This window comes from Ixodes scapularis, unplaced genomic scaffold (assembly GCF_016920785.2).
Source record: "Ixodes scapularis isolate PalLabHiFi unplaced genomic scaffold, ASM1692078v2 PGA_scaffold12__126_contigs__length_90152505, whole genome shotgun sequence".
Lineage (NCBI taxonomy): Eukaryota > Metazoa > Arthropoda > Arachnida > Ixodida > Ixodidae > Ixodes > Ixodes scapularis.
The window spans coordinates 67,403,174-67,419,562 of NW_024609838.1; the positions used below are offsets into that span (position 1 = coordinate 67,403,174).

The window sequence follows — 16,389 nt, forward strand, 5'->3', positions numbered from 1 at the left end:
TTTTCGATGGTCCGAACTCGCTTGGTGTCCTCGCCAGACGAGTTTTTGATGACGTTGGTCAGCTCTTTACTGCGACGCTTGTACTGCTCGGGCCACTTTACCGTCGGCGACATTCCGTCAAACACCACCACCACGTCAACTTCCACACGCCTGTTTAGGGACAGCCCCTTGACGACCCTCTTGACCGTCCTAGATATGCAATGAAACACCGTCGTGAAGAAGGCGTCGTATCGGATGCAGCGTTCGCCCGCTCTCGCCTCGTACTCCTGGTCCCAGTCCAAATCTCGAAGAACAAACGCGTCGTCTTCGATATAGTCTTCGACGTAATCGCCAACCAGATCTCCGTTGGTCTCGCGAACGTAGTGTTTGATAATCTCGAGGTTCAAGGCTTCCCACGCTCGCTCTCGTTCCTCTCGGTCGGCGATCGCTCGTGCGGCATCGATCTTGTCCGCAAACGTCTTGAGATGGTGGTCCGTCAGCGAGTGCTTGCAGTGGTGTAGAAAAATGTTACCGTCGACGACGACTTGAATGCGCGCCGACTCTCCGATCACGAACGAGGACGTCACGCTCTCATAGTCGAAGTGACGCGCAGACGGCGTAGGCGAAAAATACGTCCGCAAAACGAGGTTCGTGGCCGTCTCGACGTTACTGCCGGGGTCGTCCAAGAGCTGTAACTGAGACTCGAGTAACGGTGCCAGTTCCTCCTCGACGGCGCGGTTGCAAACTGCGTTGAGTGTATTCCAAAGATTTCGGATACCCATGGTGTCAATATCTGCATTCAGAGGAGCGACGCTTAAGTACTCTCATCACACAAGGTCACGCCAAATAATGGAGGTTGTGTTTTTTTTATTGGACGAGAAAGTGATACAGTATGCGTAATCCCTCTACCTGGGTGAAGGGCATCGGGTGACCTCCACTCGAGTGGGTAAAGTAACGCCCGCTCCCCTTATTTAGATAGAGGAAGGGCTCTTGTAAAATGAACTTGAGGGGACAGAAGCGCTTGTTTGTTTCGGGATCGAGATGAGTGGAGAGCACAATCGAATTGTCAAAGCCGGGTAGCTCGAGGGTGCTGCCTGTGGGTACGTGCGTGTATGCCGTTTTGCTCGGCACAAAGCTGACAATCGGCTCGTTGGTTATGTTGTTGATCAGAGACGGAATCGCGGCAAGACCCCTGTTTATTCTCTCTTCCCAGTCGCTGTGTTGGAAGAGGACGTTGTCCACGGTGCGCAGCACGTCTAGTAGCCGAATCTTTTTCGTTGCCGTCATGGCGTTGGCAATCACGCTCGGAATTCCTATCGTCTCGCACAGTCGGGGTAGTATGGTCTTGACGGTCGACTCGACGCTCTCGACAATTTTCTCCACCACGTCCTCTTGCAGGCCGGAAGCCTTGAGGCAACCCACGCCGCCACTCGCGATGCCTCCGCCGCGCTTCTTTCTCACGGTTCCGTCCAGGTAGACCATGACGGACGACGTCTTGACGTTGTTGATGTCGTTGACCACGTCGGAGATGGTGGGTTGCCGCACGCCCAGAAGGACCTCCCTCTTCTTTAGCGAACGGAGCTCGGCCGTGGCCACGCCGCGCGGAACGTAGAGGCACGAGTCGTAGGCAAACTTGTACGCGTTGCGGATGGCGGCGGCCGTAAACAGGTAGTCTCCGTTGTAGGCAGAACTAAATAACTCCAGGTTGTACATGGCGCGCACGCCCAGGGCTACGGGCTCTTCGCCGACGCCACCAGTTCCGCCAAAGGGCAGATTCGTGACTGTGCTTGCCAGCATTGTTATTGCGTCTGCATTCAACCAGCCCGCCTGATAGGTCTGACTCGAAAAGATTGTCTTCTCGTCGCTCCAGTCGCCTTCCACGTAATCGTTGTACGCCGGAACGTTTTTGAGAAACACGTAGGACCAGAACATGGGGTAGCGTTCCACGAGCTTGGGGTGATTCCTAACCAAATACGTGACGTGATCGTACGGATCAACCACCGATTTGTACTGGTCGTATAGGACGCGCCCGACAAAAGCCAAGTCTGCGCTCTCGTTGGTGTAGGCCGCCCTGCGTGGAATGAGGATCTCGATGGGCAGTACGGATCTCTGGTCCGAGACGCAGACGCGGACGTTATCGACGCTAAGAATCCAGGGAAAGGTTCTGCCCAAAACCTCGTAAACGTGTTTTCTAAAGAGACGTTCGCTACCGGCTCGATGGTCGCTCGCGGAAGTCACCGCGTTTCGGAGCGTGAGACTGTCGTAAATGTCGGATCGCTTGTTCTTGTCGGTGTTTTTCCAGAAATATGCCAGCATCATGTCGTAGACTATGGTCGCATTAGATGCTACGTTTCTTTGGTCGGGTGTCGTCAGTGGGACGGTGTCTAGTCTGTGATTCGCACTAGTACTACTACTGCTACTACTAGTAGTAGTAGCAGTAGTAGTACTAGTAGTTGCAGTAGTAGTAATAGTGGTCATGGGAGCCGTAGTTGTATGCACAGTCGTATTGAAAGGGGAAGTTGCGGCCGTGGTGGTGCTGTGGGGATTGTTGTAATTGTCGATTCGCGAAGAAGGCAGGAATGCACTCCTAAACATGTCCATTTTTATTTATAGAACGTTCTCGTACAAGTCGTCCGAAAAGTCGCTGTCGTTATTAATGCTGTTTACGAGCTTGTCCCGTTTACTCAATTCCTTTTTCGGTTTCCGTTTTCTTCTTTGGGCAAACAGGACGCGGCACATTGTGAGCGAAAGAACCAGAACGCTAAATGCTAGCAGTATCATAGCCCACAGAAAATAGACTCCGTTCATTTCCGAAGCCTTGAGTATAGTGATTTTAAAGGTCATCTCTTCTTCAAAGAAAAAAGTATATGGATTGCGATAAGGAATACGTGTCTTGTGTCAACGACGGAGACTGCTCGACTCTATGCACGGGGCAGGCAATATGCGGCAATTACGGAAAAGGAATCAGACGATGCGTACGCAGAGAACATTACGAAGCGTACAAGCAGCGCTCGCACGACGATAACATGATTGTCGTGTTTGCAATGAACAGAAATTTGGGTTATTTAGAACCGCGAAACGTGCCGGTGGACATGGTAAAGTACGCGCCAGACGCGAGAAGAAGCCCCCACGACGTCGCGTCCAACCGAAGATTGGCGTCGGAAAGCGACGAGCGAGACTCGGTGTGGCTACATATTTACGGACCGACGACGGCGGACGTGACTCCTTACGAGTACAGAGCCAGGCTTCCGAGGCGCCTGCTAAACGGGTTGTTAAAGTGCTCGCTCAACTTTCCAAACTTTGACGTCAAATAAAGACGCCCTTGTTGTATAGCATTCGAAACAGGTCCATGGAAGTGTAGACGACGCGCTGACTGCCATTCCAGACGACGTCGTAGATTTTCTCCTCGCAACCGAGAGCTCGCATAAGGCGATGCTGCTCGTGCGTAGGGACGTACGCGTCGGCTGTCTTGTCCCGCTTCGAGTGCACGACTTCCAGTTCGCCCGGCGAAAGTAGGACGGTCGTTCCGCGGTTGTCCGGACTGTAATCGTCACTCATCAGGTATAAACTATTATTTAGAGAGTTCCACCGCATACCCACGTTATCCCAAAAAACGCACTGGTTTTCTTTCGAATATATGTACACGAATACGGGTAGTCCTTTAAATTTCCTCTTCAGTATATTATACGCGGCAGGCAGAGAAGCCAGTAGCCCTACGACATAGTCCATAATTGGTTTTTAATTTATATAAAAACATGCCGGTGCGGACGCTTTGCGATGTGGAAGACAAGCGCGTCTCCGGGTTTGACAAAATACTCGACTACATAACCTGCAACGTTGACGGACGATTTGGCGCTTCGGCTCTCTTTAGCACCGAATGTCTCCAGTTTCTGATTAACGTGCCCATCGCCACGAAATTCGACGGAGACAAGCCCCTCAGTGCCAAGGAGCTCGCGGACTTTATGACGCTAAACAAGTCCAAACTAGAGGTCTACGAAAACGTCGTCAAGAAGTGCGGACTGGATTCGGTGTATCACTGCGAAACGGAATCGGGCGAAGGCATTCTCCGCATCGCGCTCATGAACGACAACTCGTCGCACAGACTCAAACGCATCGCCGCCAAGATCAACGGAGAAGTCGGCGGCATGGGGCGTGTCGTGTCGCTTCACACGCGAAAGGACACGCAGCCGCTCGCCAAAGTCGAGGCGCTCGTACACATCGCGCAAAAGGCGTGCGCCGAGCACCCCGACCTCAAGTACGTATCCTACATGCAGCAGATTGTGGTGACGGTAGAGCTGAAAGACGTTGCCGTCAAGTACGTCCATTTCCCAGAACTCTGTCACGTGGTGAAAAAGAACACCGACTATATAAAGGAGCACATTAGCGTGTTTGAGCACTTCTCCTTCCTAAAGGCGGCTGTCATTCCGCTAGATCACCTCCTGACTCAGGGCGTGCGCGGAGTCCACGTGGTGCGTGTATGTCTTCTAATGGAATCAGGACTCGTCGACAAGATATCTGCCGTGGTGGAAAAAATCTAAAGAATGTGCGACCTTCGGTCTATCCAACTGACCGATGTCGGCGGTCGAGAATACGTCTGGAAGGTGGAAAAGTGCGCGGACGTAGTTTTGAAGACTGTCGACGACGATTCCCAAGAAGATAGCACCGTGACCATGTGCAAGGAGGTGGTCGAGATACGGCTGGGGCGCGGCGAGGAACCTATAGAGTTCAGCGAGCCCAGGACAATCAAGGTCGTCTTCCCCATACCAGTCAAGGGGTCTTCGGTCGTCGGCGCTCACGACAGCACCTACACCCTCTTGGCCGTTAAGTCAACCTCCTCCACCGGAAACCCTCTGTGGTGGACTCGCTACGCCTGTCACCAAACATCGCTCTACGTTCCGGATCCCATTGCCCGATCGAGCAACGGTAGAGGACGTTACGCGGCACGAGCTCATTTCATTTTGAGAATAATAAATACGAGAATATTTTTACAATAGTATCAAGCTCAACCCCTCCCACATGTGAAGCGTCGCCGGCGGCCTGACTTGCTTTTCACACACTGAGTGTCCATACTATTCAATCGAGCACATGGTACACGGACGATTGGTTTTTGTGGGAATAAAGACACAGTTTCTGGTTTGCGAGTGTTTTTTTTTTTATTTTACTAGTGAATCACCGCACGGTCGTAGTTGCGCACACTCTCGATATAATATTTCGGAGTGTCAGCGCGTCTCACGACTAGTTTCCGCAGGGTCCTTCACGTACGCTCCCGGTTGAGCTGGTGCCGAGCTCGGCCACGAAAAAAAAAAAAGGCAGTGTCCATCACTTCCAAAAAACCCCCATATAGTCCTCTTCGTACTTTGGAATCGTGGACGGGAACGGTGGGGCCAACACGTTGCAGTATTGGCTTCATTCGACGTAGTGGGTTCCTACGTTACCCCCCGCCTTAGGTAACGCTCCCAATAAGTCTGCTGTTCGGAAAGCTAGAGACGAATGCACCTTTTCCCAGAGCGTTGACATTAAGATGTGCTAAGGTCGATATAAGCCTTAGTATGAAACAAAAATTGCGCTGCGCAGGTGTTCGCCCCTTTCGAAGAGCCTTCTACCGCGCCTATTGTTATTCGTTGGAAACGACTTTATGCATTTTTAATTTTAAAGCGAATGCTTTACCTCCCGCCTTAGGTAACGCCTCCAGAAGTCTGCTGTTCGGAAAGCTAGAGACGAATGCACCTGGTCCCAGAGCGTTGGCATTAAGATGTGCTAAGGTCGATATAAGACTTAGTATAAAGCAAAAATTGCGCTGCGCAGGTGTTCGCCCCTTTCGAAGAGCGTTCTAGCGCGCCTATTGTTACGCGTTGGAAACGACTTTATGCATTTTTATTTTTAAAGCGAATGTTTTACTCCCGCCTTAGGTAACGCCTCCAGAAGTCTGTTGTTCGGAAAGCTAGAGACGAATGCACCTGGTCCCAGAGCGTTGACATTGAGATGTGCTAAGGTCGATAGAATACTTAGTATAAAGCAAAAATTGCGATGCGCAGGTGTTCGCCCCTTTCGAAAAGCGTTCCGCCGCGCCTATTGTTACGCGTTGGAAACGACTTTACTGCCTTCCGAAAAGACGAACGAATACGCCCGTTTCCACCCGGGCGATTGGCTTTTGTGCGAATAAAGACACAGTTTCTGGTTTGCGAGTGTTTTCTTTTTATTTTACTAGTAAATCACCGCACGGTCGTAGTTGCGCACCCTCTCGATATAATATTTTGGAGTGTCGGCGTGTCTCACGACTAGTTTCCTCAGGGTTGTCCATGGACGCTCCCGGTTGAGCTGGCTTGTCAACTCGGCCACGAAAGCGTCAGTATCCACCACTTCCCAAACCCCCCTGTAGTCCAGTTCGTACATGGGGATCTTGGACGGGGGTGGTGGGGCCAACACGTCGCAGTCTTCGCCCCACTCGACGTGGTGGTTTCCCACGTAGCTGGTGATGACGCTGTGTACAAAACAGAGTATTCTCCGCAGCCCGACAGCATCCGTCCGTTTCGACGGCACGATCCGCACAAATATCAAGAGATAGTACTTTGTCACCACCAACTCAAAGACATTCAGATAATGGCACGCATTTATGATATTAATCACGTCGACTATGCGTTGATCCACAGAGTCTACGGTTGGGTTCGCGAAGGCGACCACAAAGTTCTTGATAAAACAGTTGTCATTGCAAGAGACAATGTGCCCGCACTCTATAAAATATTTCAGAACGTGCTTCGTGGCGGCGCCGAGATGTTTTGGCACATCCACATAGGGTTTAAAAAAATCGTCATACGAGAACATCTTCTGAAGATTCTCGTAGTTGGAGGCCCACTGGTCGGCGGTGGAAATTTTCTTCAGGATGGACATGGTGCTACTCTCGGGCTGGCTCGAAGCGATGTGGGGGAAGACGGCAGGGTTGACTTTACTGTAAATACAAGCAGTCGCGTCGGAGAAGCCCACGTGTTATCAGATGACGAATAAGAGTCGCTCACGTGATATCACACCATGCGTGGGCGGTATAGTGGGAGGGTAGATGAGTAGAGTATTTCGCGATTCCATTTTTTTTTCGTAGACGGCGGTAGTCTTCTGTCAAGGTTATCTCGGCACTATGTAAAAGTCATATCGGTCCCAACCGAGGTATGTGACGTAACAATAGTACTTGTTCGTGTCGACGCCGTTGCAAATGACGGCGTTTCTCAAATTCATCCACTTGCGCTCGCCGCACGAAGATGATAATTTTTCAAAATCCTGTTGTTTGTAGACGCCCTTGTACTTTAGACCCTCCACGTACTTTAGCGTCTTTGTTACGCGGTCTTCTTTGGACACGTCGTAATAATCGTACCAAATTTTATAAAATCCCGATTTGGAATTGAGGTAGCCGTTGAGTACGTAGTCGATCAGGCCCAGAGTCTTTGTAAACTTGTGACGACCGCCGTACAGTCTCTTTTTATATTCAAGTTGTAGAAAAATTTGCCGTCGGCTGTACATCATGTCGGATATTACGACGTCTCTACAGGCGTTCACAAAGTTTACGACCATCGTCATCTTGTAGCGCGTGTCGTCGTCCACGGTGGTCGTGGCCTTGAACGTAAACACCAGGACGATGTCTTTGGCGTCTACCTGTTCGCAGGGCGGATCTTGGACGTGGTGATTTTCCGCAAAGTACCGGGACACGTAGACCAGGATCGTGGGGTCTATGGAGCGGCACACGTCCAAACCGACGTCGATGTAGTCTCCGAATGCAGAAGGCGACGGCTCTGTGTCCGCCTGCCCCAAGTCTAATCGCTCGAGAACCGGTAGTTCCATTTCTTATTTACTATTACGTATCAAAGACGGGCCCTCTCTGTATACGAGAAAGGCGAGAAAAACGACAGCAAAAAACAGAAGTATTGATAAGATCCCAATGACTATCAAACCATTCTCAACGTCGGATAGCCGATCGTGCAAGTCTCGGTTATATAAGTAAATGCTCTGAAGCATGACCCTGTAGACGTTGTTGGTTTCATTAGTCATTTTTATTATTCACATACTCGCTCGAAAACAGAACGGCAAAGGCGCACAGGCAAAAGATGGGCGTCACCCAACAGACGGCCGGATAAGAGTCTGTGATTGGGTAGACGAGTTTTTCCGCTTCGTGCGGCACAAATAGCGAAGCGTCCAGTACTTGAGGCACGTGCCTGGCGAATAGTAGGTTCGTTTCCTCGACGAGTCGATTATCGATCTCGAAGGCATAGACGAACCTGTCTCCCCCTCCTCTTCGGTCGTCGTTGAGGCGAATGCTAATTTCCCGGTCGGTCAGCGGTGGATCAAACACCCGGTCTTCGTCAATAAAGAGAGACTTGCGGAAAGACTGCACGGCCGCCCTCTTGTCCGAAGGGACGTAGACCGCTTCTCTGGTGTCGGAGGCAGTGTAGGCGTCCTTGGCCGTCGGGCGCACCTTGGAATATTCCGTGTGTCTGTAACGCCCCTCGTGGAATGCGGCCTTGAGTATGTGGTGCGTCCAAATGTCCCCCATGTGTTTTTGATTAATAGAACGTACTGTAGATGCAATAGTAAATGCTATAAGTGGGTCATAAGGACCAAACGAAGTTAGGCACGAAACAATCATCAGCTCGGCTACAGGGAAGCTTTGGAAATCAGTCGACAGATGCTGCGTGGTATTTTTCGAAGGTCCTCTGGCGATGTTCGGCGGAGAAGACTGGTGCCAGCACAGCCTCTGTCGACGCAACCCGTGTTTGGAAGCGTTTTCGGTCAATGGCCATCTGCTCCCAAGATCCCTTGCGATCCACATCGTCTGCATCATGGACTTTCATAAAGGCGTCTCCGGTTTCAAAATTCACCTGGACCAAGATTGGAACACATTAAGAAAATATGTAGAGTACCACACGAAAATCGTTTGACAGTTACTACTTCAGTCAAAAGTGCCTAAGTGCGTATAAATTCGGCTCCGCTTTTTTGGAAAGCTACATGAATGAATGGATGAAGCACCTTTGAGATTCGATGCTGGGCTTGTTGGTCGGTGTCGTACTCCCGATTCCATCTGTCGTTTGCGTCGTCTACATGCGGCGAACTCGCCGCCCCGAGTCCTACGCAGTACACTTCGTTGGAGATCCTCGTCGGCCGAGATCGCACGGACCCCGAAAAAAGCTCTTTCAACAGTGGCGTCACAGAGAAGTCCGAGGGGCAGTCGGACACACTCGTTTCTTCGCCGGCGTTCACTTCGTCCCAGTCGCTACCGGTGTCGCTAATATCGTCATTCCCGCCTAGAATAAAGGCGATTGTGGCGTTAATGGGGGGTCGCGGTGACGCTAACCTTTTCTCATCAATCTCCGAGTCTGGAGGGATGTCGAGTCTTAAAATCGTTTCCTTTCCTTTTGTTGCAGAGCGGGCTATGCACCTGCCCTGGTCGGGGGGCGACTCGAGTGCTTCACCGGTTGGCTTCAACCTCGATTTCGGCGATCGCCTCCGTCGGCGTCGCTCGCACCTCCGACCGCCCGGGAACTTCGACTCCATCGACACATTCCAAAGGGCTGGGCGGCCGTAGGAACTTTGGGCGGTCGCACTTCTACAGTTTCCAAAGGGAGCGCGGCTCCTTTTTTGCTGACTCTTTCAGTCTGTAGACTTTCTGGGTTTCATTAGTCATTTTTTATTATTCGCATACTCGCTCGAGTTTTTTCGCTTCCGTGCGGCACAAATAGCGGAGTTGGAGTATTCCCTGTGTCTGTAACGCCACCCTCGTGGAATGCGGCCTTAACTATGTGGTGCGTCCAAATTTGTCCCATGCATTTTTTTATTAATAGAAGATAGTGTAGATGCAATAGTAAATGTACACCGACATGGCGGTACAGGTTATCAGGCAACAACGGGAAGTACGCACGAAACGATCGTACTCTAGTTTACCGGAGCTCTCTCGCCACATGTCTCTTGCCAGGTTTATTGTGGCTTTGAATAGCCTCGAGATTGCACATGCATATAGCACAGATACGACAAAAATCGGATAGATCAAGATGCATAGAAATTGCCACAAAGGGCCGGGTAGATCGCCGTCTTCCTTTTCTCGTATATTCTTTTCAATTTCCTTAGCAGCGGCTCGGAAGGCTCTTATATTTGCTTCAATTTCCGCGTGTCTATCTTCCTCGCTAGTGCCTTTGGTGATCAAGTAGGCTGGTTTAGTCGCCATGAGTATGCTCGAATTCTTTTTTTTGAGGTGCAATGCGGTCGAGGGTTTTTTGTCGATATATCTTTCGGATTCTTAAAAAACGCATTCCAAAGGCATGGTCAGCGTGCTGCGGTCATTTAAACACACCCAGGGGACTGGGTCTGTTTTTTTTTTTAGGCTTTCTCCCATTTTTCTGTAGCTGAATCTAGCTAGGTAATTTTTACCTCACAGGCGTATTTGCTCCTTAGTGTAATTTTTCGTAAAAAGCAGAGAAGCCCCTGTGAGCATCTCATAAGCTCGCAAAAAGCGGATTGGAATGGAAGTGGTTGGCCAGATTTTTTTTTTTACAAATAAAAGCTCATACTAAAGTTTAATACATATCCAAGACCTAATACAATTGACTGTCTCCCAATAGAACCATAGAAAAAGATAATTTTCCGATACTCGACCTTCTTTTTTTTTTGGTGTCCGTTGTTCCAGAGGGACCGACGGACAAAGATATTTATTTCCATACTACCCCCTCTCCCAATATTGGCTTTCTATTATCGCCTTAAACAGATGTGTATGTACACACCACGGGGCGTGAAAGAATAAAAACACAAGTGTTTCTTGTCGTACGATAATAAGTTTATTTAGGCCATGGCGCCACCCTTTTTGAAAATAAAGTTAATCATCATCATTTAATAATAAATTCCTCGGTTTTTGGGATCAATATAATATTTTGCAATGTCGCGATTCCGAACGACGACCCTTCGCAGCTCGGACCACTTTGTGGTCCGGTCCAGGCGAGTTCCCATCTCCGCCATCAGGTGGTCCATATCTTCTACTTGGAAGATGCCGTGGAACATCGCGGTATCCGATGGAGGTGGAGGGGCCGCGATGTCCAGGGACTCGTCCCATGCATTTTCGTCTTCGCCCACGTAGTCGGATATGACTTCGTGGGCGAAGCCGAGTACACGGGATAGTCCACTCGAGTCCACCTTCCTTGACGGCACTATTCTCAAAAACAGTACCAAATAATTTTTCGTTAGAGCAATTTCGAATACGTTCAGAAAATGCAACGAATTAAGAAAGTTAATAATTTCTACAATTCGACGATCAATCGGGTCGCCGCATGCTGAAAAGACTGCGACGACCGTCTTGAATCGCGAATTATCGTCATCTGCGATAGTATTTTTCGACTCAAGAAAATATTCGAATACTTTTTGAATTATAGTTAAAGCCAATTGAATTTTCAAATCAATATATCCTTTAAATAGGTCCCCGAAAGAACTGGCCCTTGCCGGGAAGGCGCGGCACCAGTTCCTCGTGACCTGAACCTTTTTGAGAATTGTTGCCGCCATGGTAGAGATGTGGTCCTTCTGGTGAGCCTGCGTAAGAATGGAAGGTAATGAACAAAAGAAGTGCCTTAGAAAATGAAGAGTAACTTACAGAGATGGGTCGAGGCCAAGAAGAGCTGCAACGGTGCTGTTCGGAAGCTGGGTTTAGGCGGTGGTCCTGCGTAATAATGGAAGGTAATGAAGAAAAGAGGTCGCTTACAAAATAAAGAGTAACGTACCGAGTCGGGTCCGAAGTGGCCTGGGGGTAGGTGATGGGTCGGTGAGTCTAGGGGCGGTGGGCGGTGAGTCTGGGGGCGGTGAGCGGTGCGCCTGGGGCGGTGGGCGGTGAGCCTGCGTAATAATGGAAGGTAATGAAGAAAAGAGGTAGCTTAAAAAATGAAGAGTAACGCACCGAGTCGGGTCCGAAGTGGCCTGGGGGGTATGTGGTGGGCGGTGCGCCTGGGGCGGTGGGCGGTGCGCCTGGGGCGGTGGGCGGTGCGCCTGGGGCGGTGGGCGGTGCGCCTGGGGCGGTGGGCGGTGAGCCTGTGTAATAATGGAAGGTAATGAAGAAAAGAGGTAGCTTACAAAATAAAGAGTAACTTACCGAGTCGGGTCCGAAGTGGCCTGGGGGTAGGTGGTGGTCGGTGCGCCTGGGGCGGTTTTCGGTGAGTCTGGGATGGTGGTCGGTGAGCCTGCGTAATAATGGAAGGTAATGAAGAAAAGAGGTAGCTTACAAAATAAAGAGTAACTTACCGAGTCGGGTCCGAAGTGGCCTGGGGTATTCGGTGGTCGTTGAGTCTGGGCTAGGCGAAGAGAGAGTAGTGCTGTGGGGTTCCAAGTTGGAGCTTTTATTCACTTGCGTTATCATGGGTCAACACTGATTTCTCCGAAGTAGTTATCTGTAGCCATTGAGACTTACGTCCGCACCGATATCTCCAACCTACTTATCTACCGAGGTCACGATACTCGAGCCCGCAGCGATTCTTTTTCTCCGAAATAGTTATCTATCAAGGCCATTGAGACGTAGTTTTCTACCGATACCTCCAACCCCACTTATCTACCGAGGTCACGATACTTGAGACGGTACCGATTCTTTTTCTCCAAACTAGTTATCTATCGAGACTTAGTTTTCCACTGATACCTCCAACCCCACTTATCTACCGAGGTCACGATACTTGAGACGGTACCGATTCTTTTTCTCCAAACTAGTTATCTATCGAGATTATTGAGACGCAGTTTTCCACTGATATTTCCAACCCACTTATCTACCGAGGTCACGACACTTGAGACGGTAGCGATTCTTTTTTCCCCCAAGTAGTTATCTAGCGAGCCCATTGAGACGTAGTTTTCCACTGATACCTCCGACACACTTATCTACCGAGGTCACGATACTTGAGTACAGCAGCGATTTCTTTTCCCCCAAGTAGTTATCTACCGAGCCCATTGAGACGTAGTTCCGAAGTGATATCTCCAACCTACTAGACCGCATCGATTGCCATTTTGTAGCGAGTATCGTCCTTCACGGTATTCGCGGCTTTGAAGGTAAAACACCAGACCTCGCCTTGCCTGCTCGAAATCTGATCTTAAGGATAAGACTCGCGTGAATGTAAGATCATTCCCCGCACTGTAAAAAAATCCACGAACACTCTACGTTCAATAAACATTTTTTAGATGAAACTTACCGTGTAGCGGAGGTTTCGCTGGCTTGTTGATGTGACTTCTACGGAAACCTACTCCTTTATATAATCCATTACATGAGTCACTTCGTTTAACCTTTCATCGAAAATATTCCCTACCCATTGTCCTGTCAAGGTTTCAAATTTTCTTCACTTAACCATCTGATAGCAAAAAAAAAAATTTCCTAACCATTGTCCCGTCAACTTTTCAAATTTTCTTTTTCTTACCATCTCATAGCAACGACACTACGGTTAAACATTTTCAGAAACAAAGGACAAACACCTTTCCTGTCTCTCTATACCATACAAGTCTAAAGCAACTACTTTCTTAGTAACAAAGGTTAAAAGCAACGAACGAGTGGTGTTTTGTTTTTCTCAATATAAATTATTTTATTCGGCAGTTCATCTCACAACAATACGAAGGTTAAACTTGACATCGGGGAGTGTGAATGTATCCACATGAACTCCACACCGCCGCTTCTCCAGCATTTAAAATTTTTCTTCAAAAAGTCCCCCCTAACGACAACAACACGAAGGTTAAACTTGGCATCGGGGAGTGTGAATGTATCCACATGAACTCCACACCGCCGCTTCTCCAGCATTTAAAATTTTTCTTCAAAAAGTCCCCCCTAACGACAACAACACGAAGGTTAAACTTGGCATCGGGGAGTGTGAATGTATCCACATGAACTCCACACCGCCGCTTCTCCAGCATTTAAAATTTTTCTTCAAAAAGTCCCCCCTAACGACAACAACACGAAGGTTAAACTTGGCATCGGGGAGTGTGAATGCATTTACACGAAGTCCACGTCGGTGCTTCTCCAACATGCGAATTTATAAAGCAGGACGACGTATTTTTGGCGTTTATCTGCTCTCAGGGGCCGATTTTTTTTGACGTGATGATTTTTTATCTCTTTCGGATTCGTAAGAGAACGTATTCCAGAGGCACGCCATAAGGCTCGATGCCGGGAGCCACGAAAATCTTGCGGTTCGGAATCTCGTCGATCGACCGCGCAATCGCAGCCCACGAATCCGTGGTAAAGCCGAGATAGGTCGCCGCCACCTCGGCCGAAGTGAAAACGTTCATGTCGACCAAATCTCTGGCGGTAACCGTCTGGCATTCGCGAAGTGGGTTCGTCCCCATCCGAGCCGGCGCTTCCAGGATCCATGGGTTTGGTGCGATAGAGTCGTTGCCCTTTTCTAGGTGAACGTCGAACAATTTCAGAGCAAAGGCGGAAAAGGTTTCCAGGTTTCCCATGGCCATTTCGCAAATAACGTCGCGAATCGTGGCCGGCCTCAGGGCAGATTCCCTCTCTACGTGAAAATCAAACTCGAGCTTGGAGTACCGGCCATTGCTCCTTCTCGACAAGCTCCACTCGTCGTCGCGCGAGTCGTACGTCAGGCGTAGACTATTGGTCTTGTAAGGCACGTACGTCTCGACCAAGCTATGTACACCGTCAGAGTTTCCGCGAGACATTTCCACCGCGATCGCAAACAGTCCCTGAGCCAGTCTTTCCGTCAGGACGGCACTACCCTTTGGTCTACCCTCCCCCGGGGAGAGCACGGAACGCTTGCGTCGTGGTCTCTCTTCTTCCTCTCCTTCTTCTTCTTCGTTGGAAAACACTTCCGTACAAGTCACCTTACCCTTGCTGTGAAATAAGAAATCCATAAACTCGTCGTCCCTCAAGTTTAGATTCGTGTAATCGCTACCGGACAGGAGCTCGGCTTCTTCTCTCGTAAAGTAGTTTCTGGCAAAGCGACCCAGGTAGGGCTCCACGTGCGGCAGCATCTCGAACCTGAGTCCCACCTCGACGACGGAGCGTAGACGCGCGATGGCGGTCCAGACGACGCGAGCAGCGTTCAAGGCGTCCGCTCGCGGCACCTCAAACTCGATTACGCTCAACCAGTCGGGGTAATCGGACGACGACCGGAAGGAGTACTTCAATTTTGAAAAAGTGACCTTCTTGTCTATATTTCTACTCTTGTAATAAAACGTTTGAACGTACACCTGTAAACACTTTTCTTTGAGCCAGTCGAGACGGTCCAAAGAGGCCTGGAACGCGTCGTAATCTTTTGCGCGTAAGACAGCCGCCATATTGTGACCGAGTGTGTCGACCGGTAAGAGGTGTCTAAGGAAATACACGTAGCGCGGAGGAAGTATCTGGTCGACCGCGGTCATCAACTCTTCGCGCGATTCGGGACACAGACCCACTCGCGTCGGACCCAACACTTGGACGATCACGCGGTCTGGACGCAAAAAGCCATAGTAGGTGGACATTGCACCGTGCGGGTTCCTGACGAAGGCAAACCACTCTGCTCGCGACCACGCGCGTGGATCCATTCCCCAGAACGTGCCTGTAAAGGCCACGTAAAACCGGCTGTAACGCATCCACTCGTCGTAGCGCGACGGTTTCTCGGGGTCACCCAAGGCGTAAGCACTGATCACCGCGTCGACGGCGGTCGCCCAAAAGTGTCGATTGACTTTTGCGTGCGTGTCGACGCCGTATTTCGTCAGGGTGGGTACCAGTCTCGCTATCACAAACTCGTAAAAGCTCATTAGGCGAACCGGGGTCGCAATATTTCGAATGTCGGCCGATCGCACGTCCCTCGATTTCTCGAATATATCTCTAAATACCGTACGGACACAGGAGCGCAGCAGTTTGTTTGGGCGGAAAGCGTGGTCGGCCTTCCTATTTGTTTCTGGAACGTAGGGCCAGGTGGACGCGGCCACCTTCTCCTCCAGACTAGACTCGGTGAATAGAGCGTCCACACTCAGTTCAGACACCACGTAGTCCTGGGATCTGTCGTTATCGGAAGACGCGAACCAGTTTAGGTCGTGCAGTTTGACGGCGACGCGCTGGTCGCTCAGTTCGGTGTACACGAGAATGTTGGAGTTGTCGCCTCCTCCGGGTTCCGCGTACATTAGGAATCTGTAGCAGAGGCGCAAGAGATTACCCACAAAGCCGCCCTTGTGATTGCATCGGTAGGTGGACTCGTACAGGGTGGCCATCTCGACGCCAGTAACCTTGAACCAGGTTTGAATGTCGATTATGCGACCCTTGTGTTGAAGCCACGACGAGAAGGTAAAAGGAACCGTGAGAAATGGAGCGTCCAGCGTGATTTCCTCGTCCCGGGTCGCCACGTACATGGGGTACCAGAGCAATGGGGGCCCCCTCGTTAAGCGTATTCTATCGCCGTCGCGCACCTCGCCGTCCTTGAAGGTGAAGACGGTACC

General features: G+C 50.1%; 1 protein-coding gene and 1 pseudogene across 3 annotated transcripts; both read right to left on the bottom strand.

The window, feature by feature from the left end:
- Positions 1 to 8,241: 8,241 nt before the first annotated feature.
- On the bottom strand, positions 8,242 to 10,180 carry LOC121835239 (annotated as a pseudogene).
- A 232-nt stretch (positions 10,181 to 10,412) lies between these two features.
- LOC120849029 lies at positions 10,413 to 16,161 on the bottom strand. Of its 3 annotated transcripts, none has more exons than XM_042289561.1 (6): positions 13,161 to 16,161; positions 12,232 to 12,281; positions 12,083 to 12,170; positions 11,718 to 11,829; positions 11,591 to 11,656; positions 10,413 to 11,529 (listed from the first exon to the last, which is right to left on the bottom strand). In XM_042289561.1, the coding sequence occupies exon 1, from the start codon at positions 16,075 to 16,077 to the stop codon at positions 14,062 to 14,064; it is 2,016 nt and encodes a 671-aa protein (XP_042145495.1). In that variant the 5' UTR covers positions 16,078 to 16,161; the 3' UTR covers positions 10,413 to 11,529; positions 11,591 to 11,656; positions 11,718 to 11,829; positions 12,083 to 12,170; positions 12,232 to 12,281; positions 13,161 to 14,061. The 3 variants fall into 3 exon arrangements, with proteins under 3 accessions (XP_042145495.1, XP_042145494.1, XP_040360761.2); XM_042289560.1 differs by having other exon boundaries at positions 12,232 to 12,302; XM_040504827.2 differs by lacking the exons at positions 11,718 to 11,829; positions 12,083 to 12,170 and having other exon boundaries at positions 12,232 to 12,302.
- Between the last annotated feature and the right edge of the window lie 228 nt (positions 16,162 to 16,389).

Bases quoted from the DNA above. Each gene is read 5' to 3' on its own strand.
- LOC120849029 (XM_042289561.1), bottom strand. From the start codon at position 16,077: ATGTACGCGGAACCCGGAGGAGGCGACAACTCCAACATTCTCGTGTAC.